General features: G+C 29.9%; 3 protein-coding genes across 4 annotated transcripts; all 3 read right to left on the reverse strand.

Annotated features, from left to right (window-relative positions):
- Positions 1 to 3,911: 3,911 nt before the first annotated feature.
- On the reverse strand, positions 3,912 to 11,043 carry LOC114119120 (uncharacterized). 2 transcript variants are annotated; one of them, XM_050206215.1, is made up of 9 exons: positions 10,827 to 11,043; positions 6,228 to 6,474; positions 5,937 to 6,165; positions 5,507 to 5,869; positions 5,222 to 5,315; positions 4,861 to 5,130; positions 4,704 to 4,773; positions 4,214 to 4,379; positions 3,912 to 4,144 (listed from the first exon to the last, which is right to left on the reverse strand). In XM_050206215.1, the coding sequence occupies exons 2-9, from the start codon at positions 6,472 to 6,474 to the stop codon at positions 4,018 to 4,020; spliced, it is 1,566 nt and encodes a 521-aa protein (XP_050062172.1). In that variant the 5' UTR covers positions 10,827 to 11,043; the 3' UTR covers positions 3,912 to 4,017. The 2 variants fall into 2 exon arrangements, with proteins under 2 accessions (XP_050062172.1, XP_050062173.1); XM_050206216.1 differs by lacking the exon at positions 10,827 to 11,043 and having other exon boundaries at positions 6,228 to 6,521.
- A 6,257-nt stretch (positions 11,044 to 17,300) lies between these two features.
- LOC126551754 (ATP-dependent DNA helicase pif1-like) lies at positions 17,301 to 18,904 on the reverse strand. Its single transcript, XM_050205842.1, has 3 exons — positions 18,784 to 18,904; positions 18,188 to 18,738; positions 17,301 to 18,035 (listed from the first exon to the last, which is right to left on the reverse strand). Exons 1-3 carry the CDS (start codon positions 18,902 to 18,904, stop codon positions 17,301 to 17,303), a joined length of 1,407 nt encoding a protein of 468 aa, XP_050061799.1.
- Positions 18,905 to 18,917: 13 nt separating this feature from the next.
- Positions 18,918 to 21,096, reverse strand: LOC126551755 (uncharacterized). The gene is made up of 3 exons (XM_050205843.1): positions 19,700 to 21,096; positions 19,495 to 19,589; positions 18,918 to 19,330 (listed from the first exon to the last, which is right to left on the reverse strand). The coding sequence occupies exons 1-3, from the start codon at positions 21,094 to 21,096 to the stop codon at positions 18,918 to 18,920; spliced, it is 1,905 nt and encodes a 634-aa protein (XP_050061800.1).
- Between the last annotated feature and the right edge of the window lie 6,380 nt (positions 21,097 to 27,476).

Raw genomic sequence — 27,476 nt, forward strand, 5'->3', positions numbered from 1 at the left:
TTAATCTAATACAAATTTGTTCCATATAATAGTGTATTTATAGGTGTATTATTAAATTATATGGGCAACTATATTTTTCCCCGTCAGTTGACAGTCGTGTACTCGTGTGTGAACTTTGGCGTGTTAGTAAAATTGATCTGTGCTCTATAAAATTTACCCAAGCGTTAAAACAATACAAAAAATGTATAAAAAATGCTGAAAAATTCACAAACTAAAAAAAATATCTTAGAATTTGGTGAAAATATTTTTTCAACTGACGGTACTATTTTATTTTGTAAAGTCTGTGAAGTTAAAATGAATTGTAAAAAAATGATTTACGGTTATTCAGCATGTAAAAACGAATAAACATGAGCGGTTGTTAAATCGTCCATTAAATCATATAAATGTATCAACTACACAACAGTTTTTGTCTTCAAGTACCTCCAAAAAGTGTGATTTTTCAAAATATTTATGTAAGGCAATGATGTGTGCTAATATTCCCCTTAATAAAATAATGAATACTGAATTTCGGTTATTCCTAGAAAAATATACCCTTAAGGTATTCTATGTGAATCTACCTTAAGAAAAACTTATTTAAATGAATGTTACGAAGAAACAATTGATAAAATTAAAAAACATGTCGTCGGGAATAAAATTTGGATATCTATGGATGAAAGTACTGACATTGAAGGTAGATTTATTGTGAACGTAATTGTTGGAACATTATTGGTTTATATGCCTGGGGTTATATATTTATTGACATCTGAAGTTTTTGATAAAGTTAATTCTTCAACAATTGCCAAAATATTGGATCAATGTATCTTTTGTGACCAGATGGAATCCAGCACGATGACGTAATGTTATTTATAAGTGTGTTACGAACCTGTACTGTCCGTATCAATTATTTTATATACATAAGATCATACAATGTCAAATTTCCTAACTTATATAATTAATACTACAGGCACACGAGTACAGGACACGAGAGAGTGGAATATTATATTAATTTGACAATTAAAGTAAAATCACACGTCTCTTTACAAAGTCGAAACTCGGCGTCTTAACGATTCGATAAGAATCATGGGTAAGAATACACAAGCAGTCGTTCCGGGACCCCTCGTATGACGGAGTCACCACCCACTCTTGTAATTAATCATATAAAAGAAATACCGAGAAAAGAGCTCGACAGACAGTTACAGTATAACCAACGAATAGGGATATCTATAACACTCAGAGGCCGGTCGTAACACCACTCAAGTCATTTTGATATCAGTTTCTGAGGCAGGTCGTAACATCACTCACTATCTTATTATATACAATTTACTTTAAGCTTATAATAATTGTATTCGTGCAAGAACTATTTTAATAAACAATTAACTTATACTTGGACAACACGACGTATTCATTTTGTACGTTGATGCATGAATCGACCTAGTCGGGACGCAACAGAAAAATTGGCGCTGTGGACAGGGTTGATTTCCGAGAACCAGACAGATTAAAAATATTACTAATATTTTCCTGTCAACTTCTTCAACCAGAGGCAATTTCACCAAGTGGATCACCGTTGGATTGAGACGTCTTTCCAACAACTCTGTGGAAATCGATCTACAATCATTGTTGCAGTTCAGGCACGGCGAGAAGATCAAGCAAGCAAAATGAAAACAGCAGTCTTGTAGGCATAATTTATATATGTAATCGTCTCCTTTGGTCTATTGGTCCATCGTAGTAGGAAAAATTTTATTATATTTATATATGAGATTATTTGAGAATTTTTATTGAGATTATATATGAGAATTATTTGAGATTTATTGAGAGAAATATTAATTAATGAGTACGGGTTCTGCAGAAAAGGACGCCGAAATTATTGACGAGTTGAAGAAATAGCTCGAGAAACATTAGATAAGATAATAGGTATAATAGAAAACGATAGTAGTATTGTAGATTTAAATGATAGTAGTAGCGAATTAATTACTGAAGCAGAAATAAGTAGGTTAATTAAAGAAGATATAGAAATAAGTAACCCAGCAGATTTAAATAAAATTATTACATTAATTAATTAAGAGGAGTTTGAAAAAATCATATTACAAATAATACGTGTACGATAGGATTAAGAAGCAATAAAAATATTGTTCATTCAGAATATATACCAGTAAAAAGGGCAGTAAAAATAAAAAAAATGGCATCTCCAAAAATAACTACACTTAAGGTAACCGAAGCTTTAAAAATAATTCCCCAATACTCAGGTCTGGCAGAGACCACTTATCCGTTTATTTCCGCATGCGAAACCATAATTGATGCAGTAGAATCCGACCAATTACCACTTTTATTAAAAATGATTGCAGCAACTAAACTAACTGGTAAGGTTAACAACGCGACTAGGTACAAAGAAATTAATGCCTGGGAGGACCTTAAACAAATAATTTTAGACGCGTTCGAGTCACCATACGGTGCCGCGAATTTACAGATAGAATTAAATATTATAAAAATAAAGCCTAACGAGTCCGTACATTCTTATAATAATAGTGTACCTAGAGGAAATATTTCAAAAACTTTGTAATGCGGTAGCCGTAGGAAAAACATCATCTCAGACAATGACATTACGCGAAAATATTGGAGAACAGGCTCTGGTTAGCTACATTAATGGGTTAACAGGAGAAATAAAATTTGAAGTAAAAGCAAAAAATCCGACTACCCTTGAACATGCTATGCAAATAGCTCTAATGGCCGATAAAAATATTCGAACTTATAACGAAGTGCAAGACATTTTTAAAAATAATGAACTACCTAATAGACCTTTTAATAACAATTTTTCTTATAATGAAACGCAAAACATGTTTAGAAATAGCGACCAGTATAATAATTGACCGTATAATCAAAGCTTTAACCACGAACGGAATAATAATCCACCGAGTTATAATAGATACAATAATATTAATAACACTAACAATGGGAGTACTAATGGCAACCAAATAACTAGGAACAACAATTTAAATGTAAAATGCTGTTTTACATGCACTGTTATTAATTATTTGTGTAAATTTGCACAAAATGTGTGGCAACACACATTAATAACACCATGTGTTTAAATTTACAACATATAACTTGTAAATTTACAATCATAGTGAAGTTGAAATTTATTAACCTATTTGATGTGTAAAATTATCAGTAGGTCATACTTGAAATTTACTTATCTTTATGATTTGTAAATTTATCTATTATTATGGGTTGATATTTACAAACATACGTGACTTGTAATTTCATATTAGTTAGCGGTTAATAGTTAAATATGCAAGTTAAAATTTAGTAAATTTCAACTGTTACTAATTCTAAAATTTACGCTAAATTTAAGAATTAGTAACAGTTGAAATGTATGCCATTGATATTGTTAATTTAACTATGAACTATAATGTTTACTTATATAGTGAGTGTATAATGTATATTTCATTGGATTTTCCCCAATAACTTATCATAATGAACTTTATTAAATTCAAATTGTTTCAAATTTTAAATGTTAAGAAATTGAAATTCTTTAAATTTACTCACTCTTTAGCAAAGCCTTCAAACACCAACACCCTGCATTTGTTTCAATCTATTTTCCTCCTATTAATAACCTCTACCCTTAAGTATGTAACTAACAAAAATCTCCACAAAGACCTGATTCTACCAACCCACAAATTGTATTCAAAGTTAAGTTCTTCTAGCATTCCAATCCTAAGACTATCCTCTGCCACTCCATACATAGAAGGTTAAAAAGATAATGGTTCAAGGACCTGCATAATAGTATAAACTTAAACTTGTCAGGTGGCACAACTGCGAGCCTTCCTATTCTTTAACGCCATTGTCAAATTTGTCATTAGACTTACTTATTATACCATATTTGTATAGATTGTAAATATATTGTTAAGTAAATAAAAAACAAAAATGTATATGTATATATATATATAGAATATATAATGATGTCTTAAATAATAATATTAAGTAAGGTAAGTAAACTTAAGGTACTCTTTTAATACAGAAAAAATATTTAAAAAAAACAAATTAACAAGTCCACTTTTTGACATAAGTATCATAATCTGTCATCAGTTTAAGCAATTTCGGCACAAATTTTTCAGAAGAAGTTTTCTTTTTCACCTTATTCCCCTTTTCGTTTATATTAAACATAGAACTGTAAAAACACATAAAAAATAATTAAATAATTTTTAGAATAGAAATTGTCATAAAATATAAGAGTTACCTTTGGAGAAACTGCAAAATACCAGCTAATTCCTTTGGATACTGAATGTTAAATACATAATATGACATAAACATTATAATAATTGCCTCTTCAACTGCCAGTGGTTCACGCCATAAACATTGCTTATCCACAAAGACAAAGCATTTAGGATTGGACCAAATATCACCTATGCATTTGTTACATTATTAATTATTATATATATGACATAAAACTAGCAGTTAGGAATTACAATCATCAAAATATCCAAAAGTATTAAAAAATTTTAGAGCAACAGGTTTTTTAAAATTCAAATTAGATATATTGCAATGATTTTAGAGATGTATTCAACATAATACAATTTTTAGTTTAAATAGTATGACTGATTTTACAATTGTTTGGGAACTATTAATATTTCATCTAACAATATCTTTGTTGAAAAGTTGGGTCTAAGTGTGAAACATTTTTACTCAAGAAAAGAAATTGATTATATTTTATAAAACTATAATCTTACCAAGACAAGCTACAATAGGTGTTGAAATTATTTTCTGACTTGATTGCACTTCATCATGACTACATGTGTCCTATAATTTAATTTTAAAAAGATTTAATAATTAAATAAGTCGATAAAAAAATAAAATGATAAGCTATAGGCAGATAATAATATTTACTTCAAACATAATACACATTAGCTCAAAATTTTCCTTCATAATAGCCATGTAACATAATAGTATAGTCAAAAAATCACTATAGTTATTTTTATTATTATCATGTTTTTTAATTATATTCATTAATCTTGTTTGCAACTTATTATCTTTTCGCTTTCTTTCAGCTTCTGCCTGGACAAACTTTAACATTTTTGGTATTTTTGTTTTAAAATTATCGATTGCTTTATCCTCTATATTGGTCAGGTAGTAGAAATGGTTCTTCAGGTAAAGTTCCTATAGATATTTATATAACATTATATTTAAAATTATGAGTAATGATTTACAACACTATAATAATAGAATCCATACTATAAACAAAAATTACCTTGCCGAGGAATGGCCATTCTAATAATATTGTATCAATTGGATCATCATTTAAAATCATCTGTCTTTGAGAAGCATACGTAGTTTTCATATAGCTGTGGAAAAATTTGATTTAAATGCATATAGGATATAAATAATTTAAAGGTTTATTAACAATTTTGCAAAAAGATCGATGACATTTGGGTACCAGAAATATTATTAAAATATATAATAATATTATCACCAAATTCTTGAAAACTTGGAATATAATAATATATATACTATACCTAATACTATTATATTTTACCTGGTGACACGGTTCCAGTCTATGTCGACTAACAGATATGTAGCTTTTAACCAGTTTTTTTTTTGTTCCAAAGTACTTAAAGTTTCTCCATCTGGTATAGAACTTGGATCATATCTCTCAGGATGTGTTCCATATTGGTTTTTTTTTTCATTGAAAGTCTTTGATGAACTGCTATAGTTATGTGGTAATGAGCCCCTCTGCTTCAGATCTTGTCGTTCTTTTCGTCTTACGTAATATATGTGATGTAACAGTTGCTTTGCTATGTATTCCGAATTGTCGTCAAATTCTTTATTTTTTAAAGCACTTGGAAATTTGCTTTCCAACATTCTTCCAACACGTCTACATTCACGAAGTCCAGGATTACTAAAATATAAATTATTTTATCATATTATAAATTATTTAAAACTAATGTAAAAAAAGATATATTTACCTCATGGTGTCAAGCATGTGGTTTGACACAGTTTCAATTATATGAAGTCTCTCGTCATTACGCAATGAACCTTTCTGTAAAGCTTTTCTTACAGATTTTCGGAACTTTGGTATTTTGAAGCCAAATACAGTGTTTGATTGTGATATAGGAGACCCTTCATGTTCTACAGATGATGAAGAAACATTGTGGATTACAGATTGTGTATCAATACTTTCATTAATCGTAACATCTGCAATTTTTAAATAACTTGTTAAATCAAATATGAATATCTTTATTCCAAATAAATTATACCTTTTGACAGTTCCAGGTGTAACTGACGACACTGGATTATTTTTATTATACCCTTTAAATCGTTTTCAAAGTTTAATAATTTTAAATCATCCAAACAGTTCACACCTAATTTGTTTAGACGTTCAACTAATATTGGTTCATCTTCTGGTAGTGATAAATATGGTCTGCACTTATTCAGAACTAGTTGCATTCTAAATGTTGACACTGGAAGTGGATTATCTTCATCATTACTATTACTATTATCCATCTTAGAAATAAGAAAATAAACTTAGTATGTAAAAGAAATATACAATTGTATTATTAGGTATGATACCTATTTTAAAATAATACCTATGTTAGAATCTCGTAAAAAATGTATATAAATATAAAATAAATAAATTGATTTACATTGTAACTTCATAAATATTGTAATATAATATAGGGTGAGAGCTATTTATAAATTTACTATATGTTTTAATACTATTATGGAATGTTCTTTATGTGTGTATACTGAATATGACGTGTAATCTTTTAGATTTGAAAGTGGAATAATAATATAGTTATCACTGAGATTTAATACATAAATTTGAAATTCATCGTCAAGAATGCCATCACATTGAAGTCCTATTGCATATACTTCTTTACTTTTAATACAAAAAAGTTCAATTCTACAAATATCTAAATTTGTCTGAGAGCCAATAACAATGCATTGATCTTTACAATATTGAGTTCCACGGTAAATAACCTCTGTTCCAAAATGCAATGAATTTAGTTCATCAACAGAAAATACAGATAAGAGACATTTCATGATATTATTGTCATAAGTACATTCTTCGAGAGTGTTAGCGGACTGTATGATCGGACTGTTGTTAAATATTTTGTTTTTTGTCAATGCACTTTGGTAGTATTGATGTTTTGCACTGATGGATTTGGTCACATTTTTAAAATTTCTTGATGTCCGAACAAAGTTTTTGCAAAACACATGTTTGTGTTCAAATGACAACGTGTTAACACCCATAAGTGGCCCAAAAACTTGTATAAGTTGTGGATAGTGTTCCAAGTAATGATGTTTTGGACGAAGAGGTACTTCAAAACATTTGACTCTAATACTAAGGTATTTTTTTATTAAACTGTCTAAATGAATTAATAGCTCATTAGATATGGATGGAGAACATATTATACCTACAACTTGAATAAGTAATATTATCATTTTCCAGACATCATTTTTTCTATTGATTTTATCACCAATAATTAAGGGTATGAACCTTAAAAATACCCAATTTTGAACAGCATGTCCACCTATATTATAGCCTTTAATAGGAACTCTTGATGGTTTATCTAGTTTTTCCTAAAAATAAGTCCTAAAAATGCAAAATTATCTATTTTGCGGTTTATGATTTCTTTTTTTAGTTTATATTTTTTTTCAAAGTATGTCAAGGCTAAATATAAATCGTATTGTACAATTCCTTCAAAAAGATCATGAGCTAAACATGGAGGCATTGTACTGACAACATGAAAATTATTTATCTCGTTGAAACGTGAATTACTCACAATACCACGAAAACCATTAGGATTGGTATCCAATTGATTCACACAAAAATTATAGGATTCTCGCGTACGACTAGGAGCTTGTATACGTGGTAAAGGTTGACTGTGAGAACCTACAGATTCCATAGATACATTATTCTCTGAATTATTTTCATCATCTTCATCATCATACTCAACAAGTTGTCTGTCTTTATATGCTAGTAACCAATTGTCCCTAGATTCCTCGCAGTAACGACAGAAGTATTTGGAGGTACTAAAATTCTCAGTATAACCTCCAATACTATGACTTCCCAAATTATCTCCAAGTATTACAATTAAATTAACTTTAATTTGTTCGCCTCTTACATGTATTCCGGTCTGTTCCAAATCTTTTAGTTCTGAAATTAATGGTTCAAGCACTTTATTAAGACCGAAATACCTAACATCAACTGTTTTACATAATAAAACCATCTGCATGTGATCGGTACTGGTCCGACACCAAGGATGTAAATTAGCAATTGTATAATAGAAGTTATGGAGTTTAAATTTTCCTTTAGCAGATCCCAAAGGATTAGCTAGATTAATTTCATCTTGATAAAGGATAATTTGTATTGCCGTTGGATCTTTGGCAAATATAGGATGATTTTGAAAAAGAGATCCGTCATAAATATCTTCAATTACATTTAGTGAAGGAGAATAGTTTTGTCTATTTTTATACTGTTCAAAAACCGAATCAAATTTAAATAAATTTTCCAAAGATGATTTTATCGGTATGTAATGGTATTGACAAGGTTTATTACTCCCATTTAAACCCAGATTGTATCCTATAGGCTTAATATAGGGAAAAAGACGCATGTATTCTTTTTTCCTTTTAAAATCTGAACCCATTTTTCCATTTGAACAGTGTAGTTCTATTAAAGGATGTTGCTGCATAACCATTTTTACTATAGGTTCAATGTCTGACTTATTATATCCCTTTTCATAAAATGCACGAACCATTTTTTCTTCCAATAACTGATTTGACTCATTAATTAAAATACGATATTTTTCTATAATAAACTGTAACGTTGAGTCTGGTACATTATACTTTGAATGTAAGACTAGGTATAGATGCGCAAAAACTATAAGTAATTCTTCTTTTTTGTTTATATGTTTATGTACATTATCATCATCATCATCATCATCATCTATAATCATGGTTTCAGTACTAGATACAGGTTCAGAAGGTTGGTCATTAGAAAAATTTACTTTTACTAAATTATTTTTTCGGTGATTTCGAAAAACATGAGAGCGGAGTGTGGATTGATTTTTAGTTAAATATTTACAACCGTAATGAGTACATTGCAACATTTTACTATTCTGATTATTATCTTCATCTTCTTCAGTATCACTACTATTCATAGATTCTCTATTATGGACTTGTAAAATATGAGTTTCTAATCTGTTCAAAGTGGAAAATGTTACTGGGCAGTCTTGAAAACCACAATTTACACTGGGTATCCGATTAACATTGTGATGGAGCAAAACATGATTGAAAAATTCTTTTCCTGAAGAAGTAGAATATAGACAATGCTTACAAGTCAACATAATTATTAATCCTTCTTGATGGTTTTGAGTGACAAACTAAAATACAATACTTAAAATTAATTTTTATTATTAGGTACACAGGGTGTCCTGTGAGGATTTACCCATTGCAATATCTACTGAAATAATAGAGATATCATAATATGTTTTTATTTTATAAGACCAACAGGAACAAGGACTACTAATATTTTATATTTAATTTAATGTTTTGGTAAATTAAAAAAAATAATATATCTTTATTTAATTAATTTCAAAAAAATTTAAGAGAGCCATTGTATTGCTTTTTTTGAAAATGTTTACCTACATAATATAACCCCAGTAAGAAACTTACTTTCAGCCTTTTATTAGTTTTAATTCAATAAGTAGTAACAATCTATATTATAATACAATCTATAATATAATCTATAGGCTCTTTTACTATTGCTGCAAGTTGAAGAATAAAAAAAAATATTATTTACTTCAACTCTAGCAAGATTCTAGCAATATGTAGGTAAATCTTAAAACGGATTTAAATTAATCATTAGGTATATTAATTTTTAAAAACAAGATTAGCTATAAAATAACAAATAAGTGTTACATCTACATTTAAAAAAAAAAATAAATAAGAATAGGTTTATGTATAATAAATTAATACCAAATTACATCTATAATACCTACCTATTTAGTTTAACTAGGTCCCTATTATATTATTCATTAATAACATGAAAATGTATTTTTATACTTTATTTATTAATTAAAAACAGATTAAGTAAAATTAGTATGGTTTATTATCTGTTATTCTGAAATTCTCATAAAGATTGGAAACACTAGTCTTAAAAAGTACATTGTATCTACCTACACACTTTCAATCTAAAATCAAAATTATTACAGGACGCCCTTATTTATACTGAGTTAGTTGTTATAGGCAGGTATTTATTAAATTAAATAAATCCCTATAGGTATGAGTACTATAGATTTAAAATTACTGAATACATCAAGTTCTTGGTGATCTAAATTAATAAATTTAAAATACTAATATTAGATAGGTACTTACAGCTATAACAATATTTTTTATGAGTTACAATTCAACCATTTAAATCACATTAAAATCATAGATTACAATGTATGTCAATAGTATTACCTACATCTGCGTACTACCTATACAATGTATAATTAACAAAATATACTATACATATAGTAGAATATTAAATATGAACAAGTCATACTAAAATTCAAACAATACATAATAAAGTTTTTAACATAATAAAACTAATAACAATAATAACTATGGTTTATTTTATGTTAGTTATACTGTTATTTAATATAATAGCCATATTTAAATATGTATAACAATATATTATATAATAATGTATGTACTATGTATGTAGGTTTACCTACATTTTTAAATTAATATTTAACTTTATTATTTATAATACTAAAAAATGTGTTTTTTTCTAAGCCAAATGAAACATTATATATGCTAATACCTTATAATAGTAAAAGAAACATATATTTAAGTTTTATACTTACATTTTGAAATTGTCTGATCGTCTAGATATCGAAAGCGTAAAATTACGTAGGTAAAAGTAAATCTATGGACGGTCAAAAAATGAAAATAACAGTCTATAACATCAATAAACACATTACACGACACTGTCACGAATACGAATCACGAATCACGATTCACAGTGACACACAGACTAATAATAAAATATAATAATCGAAATTAATCGAATATCAACGGTTATCGGTCGTTATCGTTGTCATCATGAAAACCCGTATTTCCCGGAATCAGAAATATAAAGTACTAAAATAAATAATAATACGTACAACGTACCGCTGGCCGGCAGGGCTCATTGTCATTGCAGTATATAGTAATAGTATATACGGTCATACGGGTTGTAGATAGTAGATACGGTACACATTACACATAGAAATGCGATAGTTGTTTTAACTGCACACTATGTTCTCAAGCATTATAATTGAATTAAACTGCATTTATTTTGTCTGTTAAATTAACTGCATTAGAGCATTGATCCAAGTATAATATTCTGACTATTTGAAGGTATTGAAATAACTGATTAAAATTGTTATTTTGAGAATCCTGCAGACTGCAGGTTATTTAATTTAATATGTTTGGAGGATTAAAATGACTTCAAGCTTATAAGTTATTCTGCAGTATTGTGAATTATTTTTACACTTAAAATTAATATCAATGAACGTTAAATATATTATATAAATTCACCAATGTTTTAATATTAAATTAAATTTACTTTGATTAAGTTTATAAAAATTTAAGGGAACTTGTAGGTGAAATGTGCACAAGAATGTATACAAACAAAATTTAAATAGTACTTGTGATAAATTTACTAACATTTTACACATAAAATGAATTTATTTTGAAAACCTTTGTATATTTATACAACACTTTTAGTATAAATTTACACAGAAATGTGTGTGAACATTATTTATCTAAATATTTGTGAAAAATTTACTTACTTTTACTTGCAAAATTAACTAGCATACATATACTGAGTAAATTTACATTGCGACGTTAATTGAAATTTAACAACATTTTTTACAGTGTGTAATCTCGAAGGTCATTTCGCATCGCAATGCCGAGCGAACGCAAGACCGCTCAATCGATATAATCAAACGCAGGACGGACTTGGCTACGTAACATATGCACAAGAAACGTGTTCCTATTGTAATAAACGAGGACACATGGCCGATGTAAGTTTTCAAAAACAACGCGACGAACGTGGAAATATTATTAACTCGGGAAACGGACGGGTGTCACAGGCGACTCGCGGAGCGCATGCGATAAATTACGTATCCGTGGATCCGACAGATTGTTTCCCAATCATACTCACAACAATAAATAATAACAACCATGTTAAATGCATTTCACCTGCTTGTATAACAAACGAGTTAGAATTTCTTGTAGACACAGGTAGTGAAGTGAACGTTATAAAAATTGATGTTTTACGTAGCGGATTCTAACTATAGACGATACGCTAAAAATTTATTTAAAGGGGATAAGTAATAATACAATACAAACGTTAGGCAAAATAACAATACCTTTAATAATACAAGGACAGGAAATAAGTACAGAATTTAATTTAGTAGATAAGCATTTTCCCATAAGGAAGCATGGTATAATAGGTAATAGTTTCTTAAAAGGAAATAATTCTATACCTAATAGATTTAGCAAATAAAACATTAGCGATTAATATAAATGTAGACAACAGGAATATAATATTAAAACCTAGGACAGAGACTATAGTATCTATACTTAAAGCTGCGAAAGATGTAGAAAATAAGGACATTTTTATTCATAGGCAAGAAATTAAGGAGAGTGTATTTTGTGGAAATATTGTAAATACCGTACAAAACGGTGAAGTAGTAATAAGTATGTTAAATATAACAGAGGAACCTCAAAATATATGGGGATATGATCTAAACAAAATTCAATATGACCGCGAATTCGATTATAACATTCAACCGGTAATAACTAATAACAATAATAATAAGCGCGTAGATAAAATTAAACAATTAATTAGAAGTGGGCATATGGATAACGAACAAAGGCAATCCATAATAGAAATTTGTGAACAATTTCAAGATATATTCCATTTAAAAGGGGATATATATTATATTTGTGGAAGTTTTCAACAGAGATTCCATTAATGTTATTAGAGTTTGTCCAAAAATAACAAAGAGGCATTTGTTTTTGGATAATTTGGCTAAAATGAGTGTTAAGCTGGCCACACAGGTATACTTATAAAACAATTTAGTTATTTTAACTGATATTATTTTATTTAGAACCTAATTATTATGTATGATTTTAAGGTATTAAGTCAATCTATGGCAGATGGAATTAAGTTTTATAGAGAAAGTCAATGTGCAGGACTCGGTGGGAGTGAAGAAACAGACAATTTTCAAAAGAGGGTATACGGGAAAATAGCAATGACCTAATAGTAAATTACCTCTATGCATTTTATTATTGTAATTTAATTAAGTATTTAAATAATAGTAGTTTTAATTGTATAAATGGTATTAATTGTAGGTTTTACAGAATACTATTCATTTTATTAATGGTTGGGAACAAAATGTGAAAAACGGTTTGATTTCAAAAGATAACTTTTTGACCAGCAATACAGCTGATGGTTTAAGAGTGACAGAAGTCAACTATTGATTTAACAGAATATTTGTTAAATAAATGTGGCTTTAATTATGTATTAACTATTAAAATAAATCAAGACTCACTCGAAGTAAGAATAAACAAATATACATTAATAATATTTATACTTAATCATTTAATTTTCTTTAGTTATTTTTTGGAACTGTTCGCCAAGCTTCAGGTCCAAATGATCATCCTTCCACACCAACATTCATACAAATATATAAAATTCTCTCTGTTTATTCTATACTTAAACCTCCAACTACCGGAAATTGTGAATTGCTTAACACTGGTGTACCTAAAATTAGTATGATGGATATAAAAACAATATATGAAAATAATGGTTATATATTAATTTCTCATTTTACTATTGTTGTGTGCCAGTATCAGATTTGAATCTAAATGGTTAATTTGAATGAAAGTTAAACTTAATAACGAAATATGTCTTTATTGCATATAAATAAAATACATGTAACAAACAAAATAAGTGGCTGAGTGTCGTGAAAGTGCTCAGTTGTTGATAGCTTTGGTACATCTGCCGTTGCTGGTCTTCGGGCTCCCTTATATATTGTGGTGCGTCTCTTGTTTACGTCGTGTTGTCGCCTTCTGGGTAAAACCAGGTGTCCTTGTAATTGTTGTTGCAAATTCGGACACGAATTTTAGAATGTGCAATAACATCTCAAATGCATCATTAGTGCACTGTAATTATTGGTGCGCTTACTATCCCGACACGCGTCATGGCCATAGTAGCATCCGCATTACCCTTGACACGAGGCATGGTCATTCTAACTTAGCCTTGTAATCTCGTAGATATCTTTTAGATATCTCATAGCCCATAACACCTCTCCACAAAAAAAAAGGTTATGTCTGCAAGACAGAAATCTTTACAATTTTTCTTAAATGCACTCAGTTACACTTACAATTTCAGTTTTACATTGGTAACTTAATAATAATGTTAGTTATATCAAATTTAAATCAATTAAGAATACAATATAAAGTATGTTAGTATAGTATATATTATTAATATATATATATATTTAATATTTAAATCTACTTCATCTTGATTAATACAATTAAAATAATAAAATAAATTCGTGAATAATTAATTAATATTACACACGAATGTTAGGTACGTTCTACCCACATACCAAATTAAATAACTGAATAACTGAATCTAGACATAGGATAAAATTAATATTAATATTTTAAAATGCTTTATTAAGTTTTCATATCGTTGTTTTTTTATGATAATATGATTAAATATATTGCAACGTGCTCTGATACTTATATTAAATATAATATATAAATTACATTTTGTAGCCGACAATAACCACAACGCTAGGGGGCATAACAAACATCCCTATAATTATGCTAAGGGTGAGCAGTTAAGCAAGTAATGATCGAGTATAGACCAACAATTTGGGACCTAAAATGAAAGGTAAAAGATAACTAATCAAAAGGTATCATCACACGTATGCTTTCTACCCGCTAGAAATAATGGCTATATGATTGCTATTTGGTGAAATGTTTGGATGCGTAATTATCCACCCGGTAGAATATACTAGGTGCGTAATTACCCACCCGGTAGAATATTATAGATACATAATTGACGCACGACATCGTTCGGATAACGCAAAGCGTGGGAAGAAGCGGATGCAGGTGCAGATGACCAACAGGGAGCTGTAGGTACCGCGGGAGTCCCTGGACGATATATAAGGGGGCCCAGATTAGGCACAATTCAGACGTGATCCACCAGAGTTAGAGCAAGCACCTTCACGTCACCCAGTTTAATATTTTATGTCTCCTGGACCATCTATCAATTATCATAAGACCTAGTTTTTCTCCATATTGTTCTCCTATAGTACTAGTAAAAAAGAAAAATGGTAACCTTAGACTCTGTGTAGACTTTAGAGAATTAAATAAAGTAACAATTAAGGATAGATTTCCATTACCATTAATTGATGACCATCTTGATATGTTAAAAGATAAAAAATATTTTACTAGATTAGACTTAAAAAATGCTTTTTATCATGTTAAAGTACACAATGATTCGGTTAAGTATTTATCGTTTGTAACTCCTATGGGTCAATTTGAATATACTTGTATGCCTTTTGGATTTTGTAATAGTCCTGCAATATTTATGCGTTATATTAATAATATTTTTCATTCTTTAGTAAATTCTAATAAAATTTTGATTTATTTGGATGATATTCTTATAAGTACTGAAACAATAGATGAGAATATTAGTATATTAATTCAAGTATTTGATATTATGACTGAAAATCACCTTCAATTAAGATTAGACAAGTGTTCATTTTTACAGACTAAAATTCATTATTTAGGCTATGAAATTAGTCATAAAGGTATCTCACCTAATCCAGATAATGTTGATGCTATACATAGTTTCCCTATACCTAAAAATTTAAAAGAAGTTCATAGTTTTTTAGGTCTAGCCAGTTACTCGTTTTGTTCATTTTCAGTTTACAATCTCGTTGTTGATGTTCTGTAGATCCACATCTGAAGCACGACCCTGGCTTCCGTTTAGGTTCTGGACAATTACTAACAGTATGTGCTGGACTATAGCAATTAAAGCAACGTTTGGTTTTGATTTTCTCTGGTTCTGGATTTGAGATGTTTTTTTCATTTTTTTGAGCACTAGTTTTAATAAATGAATTTAAATTGCTTGAGGTTTGCTTGTTTGAGCCATGAACAGTTGTACGCATTTTATTTAATCGTTCATAAGTTAAAATGTCGTCGAACATACCATCCGTTTCTGTATGATGTTTTGATAATAAATATGTAACCATACTTTGTGAATAAAAACCTTCCAATAATTGTGTTTTTGTCTCTTCAAATGACAAACATAATTCACTACACAAACGTACTTTATCATAAAAGTAATCTATAGTTGCTTCATTTTTAGATTGTGTTCTAGCGACCAATGTATGCCATAACTCTGTACGATTTGGAACACCAATGAATGTTCGTGTAAATTGTTGTTCAAAATTTTCCCAAGAGCTGAACTGACGACTTTTAAACTATTGCTGAGCTGGACCGTTTAAATTTGCACGAATTGACTCAATTTTTAATGCATCGGACCATTTGTTTATTTCAGCCATTCCAATGAAAGTCTTAAGCCAATCCTTTGCTTCCGAGCCGGTTTCGCGACCGGTAAACGACTTAATACTTTGATTCAAATCCGGCATGACATAAAACGAATTACCAAGTTCATTATCGATCTTTGAATTCGAAACAGACAGCTGTTGTATGAGCATGCGATTTTGTTCCATCAGTAATTGAAACATTGCGTTCAAGTCAGGAGTTGTATTCTGATTGGAACCTTCACCACTCGCGGGTGGTATAATAATTGTAGGTGCTACGACAGCTTCGTGAACAGCATCGCCATCGGCAGCGACATCGTGGTTGTGCATTTGCACGTCTTCGCCATTTTCATCCGGTTGAATCGCGTTAATCCCACTTCTTAAGTTGTAGGAGGCGCTACCTTTACGCCGACCCATTATTAATAAAAATAATATTAATCACTTAAGATTTAAAAAGAAGAACTATATTTGACATAAAAAGATTAAAATACGTAATAACATAATAATGTGGTTCATAAGAAAAATACATTAGACATAAGACGTAACGACTAACTACTACGAATACTTAATACGCACACACACAAAACAGTGCGCTGTCGGAGGTGCAGGATGGTGTTGCCAACCCTACAGTTTAGTATAATGTTATATATACATGTGGAATATATTTGTTTCGTTATGATGTATGATTTTTATTTTTTTTGTTAATTATAACAATTTGTCTTAAGCATTAAATATTTCTGGATACACCACGTTAAGTGTCTCGCCTTCTGGGGCCATCACAAATAGATTTTGTTTGCATGTGACACGTGACAGAGCTACGTACAATTGACCATGGGAAAAACATTGGACGGTTAAGTCTAAACCTGCAAAGTTTAATGTTTGACCTTGTGCCTTATTAATAGTCACTGCAAAGCTTAATTTCACGGGAAATTGGAGCCGTTTGAACTGGAATGACAAATTGGTTGGTATCATTGATATTCTAGGAATCAAGACCATTTCCCCAGCTCCACAGCCAGTAAGGATTATACACTCAAGCAGACAGTTTTTTAAAGACTTTATTTGTAATCTTGTACCGTTGCATAATTTTGGTGGATTTAAGTTACGAAGTAAAATTATAGGAGAACCTACTTTTAGAATTAATTTGTGTGGTGGGGTCCCTGAAAGAGATAAAGAATTTAAAAATTCAGTTGGATAATGTATCGCCTCCTCTGCATCTAAAACAGTGTCAATGGAATAGTAAACTTTTGTTGGTGCATTGAATTTTAACAGCATCATGTCATTTATTTTATTGACTTGATCGTTAGTTGGTGACAATATTGCTCTTTCTTGAAGCCAACTTGACGTTTTAGTCGAAATATTAGGTAAATCTGGGTAAACATTTTCAATTAGGTCCAGCAAATTAGATATCAAAAAACAAAGCTCAGACAGATCAATTTTACCATTTCTAGTCAGTGACTGACCATTACCAACACGGAGTAAAGCATCAGCCAAAGTTTTATTTCCTTGGTCAGATGATAATATTTTTTCAGTTTCAATTTAGTTATGTCTGGCCAAATGTAAGATCTCTTTAATGATTCATTGACTTCATCAGCTCTCGTTCCTCTTACTACAACTGGCAAGATTTGACGAAAATTTCCAGAAAATAAGACTGTACAGCCACCCATTAATGTATTTTTATTACGTAAGTCCCACAAGGTTCTATCCAATGCCTCAACCGAACTTTTGTGGGACATAGATGCTTCGTCCCAAACAATGAACACACAATCCCGCATCAATTGAGCAGTGTTGCTTTGTTTGGATATATTACAGACACTTGATGTGTCATCGTAGGACATTTTTAGCGGGATCTTGAAAGTGGAATGCGCAGTTCTATCACCTTCTAAAAGCGTAGCTGCAATTCCAGATGAAGCCACAGCAAGAGCGATTTTTCTGTCTGTTCTTATTTTGGCGAGCAATAAATTAATTAAAAATGTTTTTCCTGAACCACCAGGGGCATCAAGGAAAAATGTTTTGCCTTCGTAATTATTAATAGATGTCATTACTGCGTCATAAACCGTTTTCTGATCAGAGTTTAAACGTCTCTCATTTTGAACGACCTGTAATAGACGGAAACTATCGTAGGACGTCTCTCGCAAGTATTCAGTATTGGTATTCAGATCTATATTGTTCGATAGAATTTATCCAAAATCAGTGATATTTTTGCCAGAAACTGATTGCACCACTTTATTCAACTCAAGTAAAGCTTCATTAAAAATATTTTCATCGTAATTTATATCATCTGATGGACATTCTTGTTGTTTTCGAAACAATATGTCTTCAGCCATACTTGCACGATGATTATGCCAAAGCCTTATCGAGTCTGTTACTTGGCAAAATACTATCAAAATGGCAAATAAATATCTTATAACATACAGTAGCTTCAGATAATGTGTTTTCCCATTGGAAATCATCTTCTAACAAACCCATTACTTTGCATGCTTCTTGAAATGTATCGTACGTCACTCCTTGCACAGTTCGTAGACTTGCAAAAGAAATTGGACCTTTGATCACGTGGAGCAAAATTCTTAAGTAAAAACATTCACTGTTATTCGGATGAACTACATACACTCTGCCAAGGGTATCAGTTTTTTTTACCCCAGAATGATTTTCGACGGGGGTTCCTCGTTGTCGTCGTTGGAAATTGTTGATAGATTGGTTCCAAGTATAAAAATTTGGAACCTTGTCATATGTTATGGTTTTAGCAAATTCGTCTTTAGCACATAATTTGAAAAAAGTAGTCAGTGTAGTATTACGTGGATTGTTCACAATGTCATTGACATTATGTTGTGTAAAAAAACCCTTTGTCCATTCTCTAAGTGAACTGCCAAGTGAATAATAGCAGGCGCTCGTCCGTGTATATCAAAAGATAAAATACGCCAAACCGCTTCAGAACTACATATGTATCGACCAGATTGAAATTGTTCCACTTCATTTCGATTGTCTAAACTAAATGTAGCTTGATCACTACCTCTGTTTATATATTTGGTAATATTTTAATTGATTTTACAGAGCTACACAGTTCCACGCTTATGTGTGCGTCTAATATTTTAAGCAACAGTGGGTTGTAAGGGACTACCCACCTGTTATCAATATCATTATTTCGAATTATAGCAATTTGTCCGCCTTCTTCAGGTGATAGTCTCCGATATTTGAGGTAAGCATCATCGCCAGTTGATATGTGACTTTGAAATAATTTTGGAAATTTTTTTGAGTACCTTCCCTCCGTCATACACGGAGATTTTGTATTTAAAACTCCACATGGTCCATGAATCATGTGTCTGACTACAGAGTTGAACAATAATGGATCATCTTCTTTGTTTGGCAACTCTGCTGAAATCACATTGTCAATTTGGTCTGGTGTTATTTTATTTTCAAGCCATAATAGAAGATGAATGTGTGGTAAGCCACGTTTCTGCCACTCGACCGTATACATAAAACAACGTGGTTCACCAAATATATTAGCTTTATTAATGAGAGTCAATAGTTTTTGTATTTTCAAATGGAACACCCTATTGACTATGTCATATCTGTCTTGCAGCTGTGCGTTAGGATAAAGGTTAGTTTTAATCTCTTCCCAATTTGGATTACATGTTACAGTGATAAACAGGTTAGGTTTGCCATAATTTTTTACATAGGTCATTGCGTCTTGTGTCTCGTGAATATATCGTGATCCACCAGTAAATGATGATGGTAGGATTACTAATTGTCCAATTTCGGTACTCGGCTCATTTGAGTTCAAGGCATCTTGCAAATGTATATAATTTTCAGCTCGTAATGTTGTCTGATTGTTTCGTATGTACGCTAAATGTTCTAATTCTATTTTAGAATATTGATCGACTAAATATTGGTTTAACAACATACCATATCTGAGTAACATATTACAATTGTTTAGTCTTTTCATAATGCGATAACAGTAATAATTCATACACGAAACGGTTTTTTGTAATGGAACTCCAGTATGAAGGTCAATTTGATGAATATCGATAGAATATCCATCTTCACTACGACATAACTTTAGAGGATATTGCTGGCTGTCATAAGACCTGTGAATTTCGGATATTTTTTTAAGATTATCGTCTCGGCTACACAGTACAATATCTCGTTTATTAAATTGTTGGCCAGATATCACTACGGCTACCTCGCTTGTAGATGGCGCATTATAACGTCCTCGATGTTCACCTGTTGGTACCCTGCTAGCGTGTATGACTATATTGTAATCGGGAACATTTGGTGGGACACTTTTAATGGCTGTTTTAAAAGATTGTATGTATATATTACGTGAGTGCAACATATCTTGTAATGACCTGATCAAAGAGCTGTCTAACAGTTTCCTAGAATCTATGTTACATCGAGTTGTCACTTGAGTTTCAAGATCGACAATGAAGTATATTTGCAAAAATTTGTATTCGTCAGATCTATTCGGTAGTAGACTGCCAGCCAAATGATATACCTTGCCTTGTACTTTAAAAGTTGGCATAAAGTTACCTTCAACTATTTTACGACTTTTAAATTATGTCATTTGAAAAGCATTATTATAACGACGTATGTTACGCTTGAATTATCCATGTTTAGGATGATCACCTGTAAGGAGAGAATTCAATGGTTCAGGAGGGGGACAAATCTCTACTAATTTAATTTTACCATTTAAACAACACATTCCTTTAGATTCATCTTTCCATTTTAGAGCTAAACAATATTGACAAACAATAGACATTGTACCTAATGTAACCATCGGATCATTTTTGTAATCAATAGTAAAATCGTAATTCATTGCAGAGTATTCTTTATTAAACCATGCATTAACATTTCTTAAATTTTTATTTCTTTCACGATTTTGTAAAAGTCTATTGTTTCGTTCAACAGAATTTTCATTGCTACGTACTAAGCGTACTCTTTTAGCATTTGCCGTACTACGTCCTATAGTAGACTTTCGGTTAGGCATTGTTTGATTGCCGAAAGGCTAACAATACAATAGGTGGAAAGGTAAAATAGGATGGTAATAATAATTAATAAATTTAAATAATAATAATAATAACAACGATGATGTACGGCGAGCGATTACACGTAACACGCAGTGACTGCCTAGACGACTTGGTAAACGACTGACGTGTCTCGACTGTGCGCTCAAAGAACCAATTATTATTATCGTGTTTTGATTATCAACCGCGCGCACGAAAAGAGTCAATAGCATTCGATAACGCGTAATGTCACGCGCGCGGCGTGGAGATACCTGGGAAACTGCCAGTGTGAGTATTTTGGTCTATTTTGGTTACGCGAACAGGCATAAAATTCAAACGTACGGTAACTACAACTTCAAAAACCAACCGTGACAGTCCACTTCAAAAATAAAATTAATATATCGACCGAAAACGTCGTTTTAATTGTACTTAAAATTATTTCGCTTGGTGCGCCTGTTCAATATAACACTAATACGTCGAGAACGTGCTCCACTTCTACTGTAGACGTTTTAGAGATAACTAAAAATAAAAAAAATGAAATACGGACCTAAGTCCATGCATACACACAGCAGTTCCCCATGCCATACGCGTCGACAACGATAATTAATGTGTTATCTGTATACTGAAATAACCATAGATATTAAAGAATGGATAGGCCATCGCTATAATAATCGTATAGAGGGAAGTGTGCCGGAATCACTGAGATAGATAAGAATATACTGGAGCGCGAACTATGATGTAAAAACGGGCCGACGTATTTTTCGTTACCCCTACTCCTGTATGGCAAGAAATTGAACTTCCATACCAATAACATTGAAAGACTACACATTTTAACTTGACATAATTCTGGGATAAATGATCGTATTACGTTAACTTTGGTATCACAATTTTTGTTTTTATGTGTACTTCAAACTTGTATTTACAAAATATAAAAATAAAAACTCTGAACAACATTTTTATTAAAAACAAAATTGCCCACGCTGTAGTATACATAGTATAACACTCATCACGCGATACCATATTATTATTTATATTATTTAATGAAATTAATATTAAAAATATAATTTTAATAATTTTATTATAATGAATCTTGGAAAAAAAAGCCCCGTACCAACTAAATACATTTTTTTTAAATTTTAATGTACCTTTATATCAACTTAATTATGTAACACTTTTTTTGACATAGGTATTTATAATATATTATTATGAAATATTCGTTTAATAATAGTAACTACTTTTATATCATAATAATATTTAATAAAAATAATACACCAAATATTTTAAATTATAGGTATAAAATATACATTTGAAGTATCTATAAGAGATTAATCATAATAAAAATAACATAAAATAAAATAGATGTCATTTGTATATAGTTTTAAAAAATGTTTAAGGGTGGTAAAAAATTTCATATAATAGAAATAAATAAAAATAATTATCATAATAAAGGCATTGTTTTCTGATGTTGTGGCTAACTATTAGAAATATTAGACTACTATTAGAAAATCTAATACCTACACTTATCTCATGCATAGTATTCACTATTTTTGTTTTGTGTATTTACTAATAACATGTTTTACATTTTATTAATTACTAGCTGGCTCCGTGCACTTCGTTGCCCGTTAAAAATGCCAATTCTATATAATATGATTCAAATTTTGATTAATTTGTTATTTAATATTCGGTTTAATGGTGTTCAAAACTTAGACATTTTCATTGACCGTTTTGATTCTCAAAAATCTTGGTAAACCACCACTTTAGTATGCGAATTTTGTAAAATGCTTTCTTATTGCACACTAAATTTGTGTTACGATTTTACGAATGTACCGTATAAATTGTAAGCATCGATCTAATAACATAACTTGTTATGTTAGTTTATTGCTGTGAATTTGAAATTTACTGTAGACATTGACTTATTTTGCTAATTCTTATTTTTGTTGTTATAGTTTTAACAAAATATAACAACAGGTCTATAATTATTATATTCAATCATAATCAATAGTGACCTTAATATAGTTTAGTTATCACTGCAGTGATAGTTGTTGTTGTTTTTTTACATCCAGATTCCGAAGTTTTCTGGTGGATTTTCCTAAAATTGTACTACATAAGCACCTTCTCTTGCGACCAATAGGAGCGAATCATCAGTGAAAAATGTTACAAAAATGGGGGAAATAAATAATAATAATAAAAAAATTGTTACCATGATTACCGAAAATAAAATAATAATAATAATAATAATAGTAATAGTAGTCATCGGTATTTTTTATTTTTCATTGTATTTTTATTAATTTTCCGTGCAATTTTCTTAACTTTTTCTTACATAAGAACCTTCTCCTGGAAATTACGACCCAAACAAAATAAGAATGAGCGAAATCGATCCAGCCGTTCTCAATTGATGAAATGTTATACATTTTTGTCTCTATTTTTTTTTATATAAAAATAGAAGATAGATAGATTATTGTGAACTAAAAAAAATTCACTCAACAAATTTCAAATTTCCAAACTAAAATAACTATAGAAACCATAGATTATATTGATTGTACATCGAGCTGATGTTTAGATGTCTACGTCTACCATAGAGTAAATAAGACAATGGTATCGAGTTCAAATCCCAGACATCAATGAATAGATTTTGCACTTTTTCTACTTATTCAGTTGACTTTTTAAAAATTTTCTTTCGTAAAAACTTTCTCCAGACAATAACAACTACAACTAAAAAATAATTAGCGAAATCGGTTCAGCTGTTCTCAATTGATGAATTTTTATACATTTTTGTCTCCATTTTTATACATATATAGATTTTTAATTTCTTTTTTTACTATGACAACGATTTAAGTTTGTATGTCTATTTGCATGCATTTTTAAAAACATTTTAAATAAATGATTTATTTTATTTAAATGGTTGCCATTGACTACCAAAAATAATTTAGTTGACTATTTTCTGGATAGATGGCGCTTCTGTAATTTCATCACCACCTCGTCATATTTCTCTAACCCGATAACTTTCTTAAATTTTTCGTCCGTAAGAACCTTCTCCTGGCAATTATGACCCAAACAAAAAAAGAATGAGCGAAATCGGTCCAGGCATTGTTGAGTTATTCGCGTACATACAAAAAAGGGGGTTCTATTTTATATAGTAGTATAGATATAGATATAGATAGATATAAGGTAATTGAAACTTTAAGTTGATTTCCATACAAAAATGGTTTTGTCATGTTCGGCCTTTAGATGTACAAAGAGTTGGAACAAGGAAAGTAAATTAAAATCTATTCAATTCCATAGGTGAATAATATATTATCTAATTATTATATTTTTAATTTTTTAATTTAAAATCATGCTGTTTATTGCAATTAATAGGTTCTATAACTATTGTAATAAAATATAAATTAGTATCCAATTAAAATTTAAAACCCTAATTTTAATATCTAGATTCCCACTCAAAAAACCTGAGTTATTACAAAAATAAATAAAAATGTTCAGAGTTTTTATTTTGTATTTTTTGTAAATACGAGTTTGAAGTACACATAAAAACAAAAAATTTGATACCAAAGTTCACGTAATACGACCATTTATCCCAGAGTTGTGTCAAGTTAAAATGTGTAGTCTTTCAATGTTATTGGTATGGCAGTTCAATTTCTTGCCATACAGGAGTGGGGGTAACGAAAAATACGTCAGCCCGTTTTTCGTAACATACGAGCATAGGCAAGTGCGCGCTTCAGTATATTCTTATCTATCTCAGTGGCCGGAATGGGGAAGAGAGAAAGACAGATTTTATTAATGCCTCTCACTCAAGCAGAGGTCTTATCATAAATTATATTTTGTGATTATTATCATTGATGGATGTATAGATAATAGATATTGGAATTTATAAATTATTAAAATTATTATTATAAAATGTAATATGTATATTGTATAATAATATAAATAATTTTTAAATAATTAATCCTAATTCTGTTATCTATTTGTGTTAAGACCTCTATAACCTCAAAATTATTTCTAATTCATGCCCGTAAGATAAGCACAAATGGCCTATCCATTCTTTAATATCTATGGAAATAACTTCATATAACTGATATAAGTAAAAAGCGGAAAAACAATGCAAAAAATGTTTCTCCGATACCGAGATTCGAACTCGAGATACTGGGTTAGAAAATCTTATAAAAGTGCCACTGCGCAAGAGAAATCTGTTCACGGGGCGATAATTTTATGCAATTTAAGTATGTACGAAGGTATGGCACAATTATTTTTTAATTTTATTAATCAAGTATTCAAGTTATACGAATAAATTGTATATTAAAACCTTCCCTGAATCTAGACCTATTGATTAGTGAAAACTGTACTAAAATCCGTTGGGTACTTTTAGAGTTATGCGCGTACATACAAAAAAGGGGGTTCTATTTTATATAGTAGTATAGATATAGATATAGATTATTATAACATGCTAATATTATGATGTGTTGTTTCAATAATTTTCTGATACGAACATCCGGCGATTTGAACGTAAAATAGATTAATTGTTGACGCATACCCCAGATAGCATTTTCGTAATGATAATATTTTATTAATATCGTATCTTCATCATAAAAATAATGTTATAAAATAAACATCAAATAATTATTTTATGAAATAATATTATGAAAGAATTAATAATATGACATCAAAAACGAAATAATAAAATAATATTCGTAATGTATTATCATTATGTTATTAAATATGAATTGTTTAAATTATATTTCGAATATATTAATAATATGACATCAAAAACTAAATAATAAAATAATATTCGTAATGTATTATCATTATGTTGTTAAATATGAATTGCTTAAATTTGATTTTGAATATATCAATAATATGACATTATTTATGAAATAATAAAATAATATTCCGAAAATATGATCATAATTTTATTAAAATCTAAATAATTATATTACGTTTCAGAATAATATATATTATAATCAAAAAATTATTTGATAGTAAAACTTTACAAGTACCTAGTTTTTAAAGGCGCCATGAAAAACAAATGAAAAATTAAGGAATAAACGGGAATTTATAAGCAAAATCGATTTTGATTTTTGTTGTAACTAAAATAAATGATCGTACAGATACATGAAATTTTAACTGAAAGAGGTATATTCACTCTCATTTTTAAATTAACGGAGCTAAACGTGATCTGCTGAGAGTGAAATTTGCTATATTGTACGCGTGTAAGATGGAGACAATAAGTAGACAACATATAATATGCGAGTGCGACGTCCTCGTAACTGTACAAAATCCATTTTGGTCAAATATGCCTTAATATTATAATATGCTGCTCATAGCTCATATATTATATGCATATATATATATATATATATATATATATATATATATGCTTTGTCGATTTAATCTGAATAATGTGTATGTTGACATGTTGTATGTATTGTGATTTATTCAAGACCAGTTCAAATTAAGTAGGTACCTATGTTCGTTTAATTGTAATTTAAAACACAATTTATATTTGACATAATACCTATAATAAAATGTATAATATGTTCATATTATGGAGGATGGTCTTATACTCGTAATTCGTATGGTGTATAATAAATAATAATATATAGGTAATATAGGTGTACTAATATACTCTAGCTACTGTTACCGCTTATATTATATAACGCCCTAAGTACCTAAGGCCCGTTTTACATGGCCGCGTACCATTCGCGACGTATCGTACGCGCGCGTTTTCGATTACATTGGTTAAATACATACGCGTCACTTCGACGAGGACGCGTTTCCGAGTATATTATGATAATACAATGTGTTAGAAAATAGAAACAACAATGTATTAAAATATAAATAATATTATAATATACCTACTATATAAATGTTATATATTATTTTATTCTATATTTATATATTATAT

Source organism: Aphis gossypii, chromosome X (genome assembly GCF_020184175.1).
Source record: "Aphis gossypii isolate Hap1 chromosome X, ASM2018417v2, whole genome shotgun sequence".
Classification (NCBI taxonomy): domain Eukaryota; kingdom Metazoa; phylum Arthropoda; class Insecta; order Hemiptera; family Aphididae; genus Aphis; species Aphis gossypii.

Excerpts from the sequence above, each read along its gene's own strand:
- LOC114119120 (XM_050206215.1), bottom strand. The coding sequence starts at position 6,474 with ATGGATAATAGTAATAGTAATGATGAAGATAATCCACTTCCAGTGTCA. Across the intron at positions 5,131-5,221 it reads AATGGCCATTCCTCGGCAAG|GAACTTTACCTGAAGAACCA; the intron begins GTAATTTTTGTT and ends AAATATCTATAG. Across the intron at positions 4,145-4,213 it reads ATTTTGCAGTTTCTCCAAAG|TTCTATGTTTAATATAAACG; the intron begins GTAACTCTTATA and ends GTGTTTTTACAG.
- LOC126551754 (XM_050205842.1), bottom strand. The coding sequence starts at position 18,904 with ATGGCTGAAGACATATTGTTTCGAAAACAACAAGAATGTCCATCAGAT. Across the intron at positions 18,739-18,783 it reads AGTGGTGCAATCAGTTTCTG|ATCTGAATACCAATACTGAA; the intron begins GCAAAAATATCA and ends CGAACAATATAG. Across the intron at positions 18,036-18,187 it reads GTCAAATCTTGCCAGTTGTA|TCACTGACTAGAAATGGTAA; the intron begins GTAAGAGGAACG and ends GGTAATGGTCAG.
- LOC126551755 (XM_050205843.1), bottom strand. The coding sequence starts at position 21,096 with ATGCCAACTTTTAAAGTACAAGGCAAGGTATATCATTTGGCTGGCAGT. Across the intron at positions 19,590-19,699 it reads AATAATGATATTGATAACAG|AGGTAGTGATCAAGCTACAT; the intron begins GTGGGTAGTCCC and ends ATATATAAACAG. Across the intron at positions 19,331-19,494 it reads TAGTTCTGAAGCGGTTTGGC|ACGAATTTGCTAAAACCATA; the intron begins GTATTTTATCTT and ends TATGTGCTAAAG.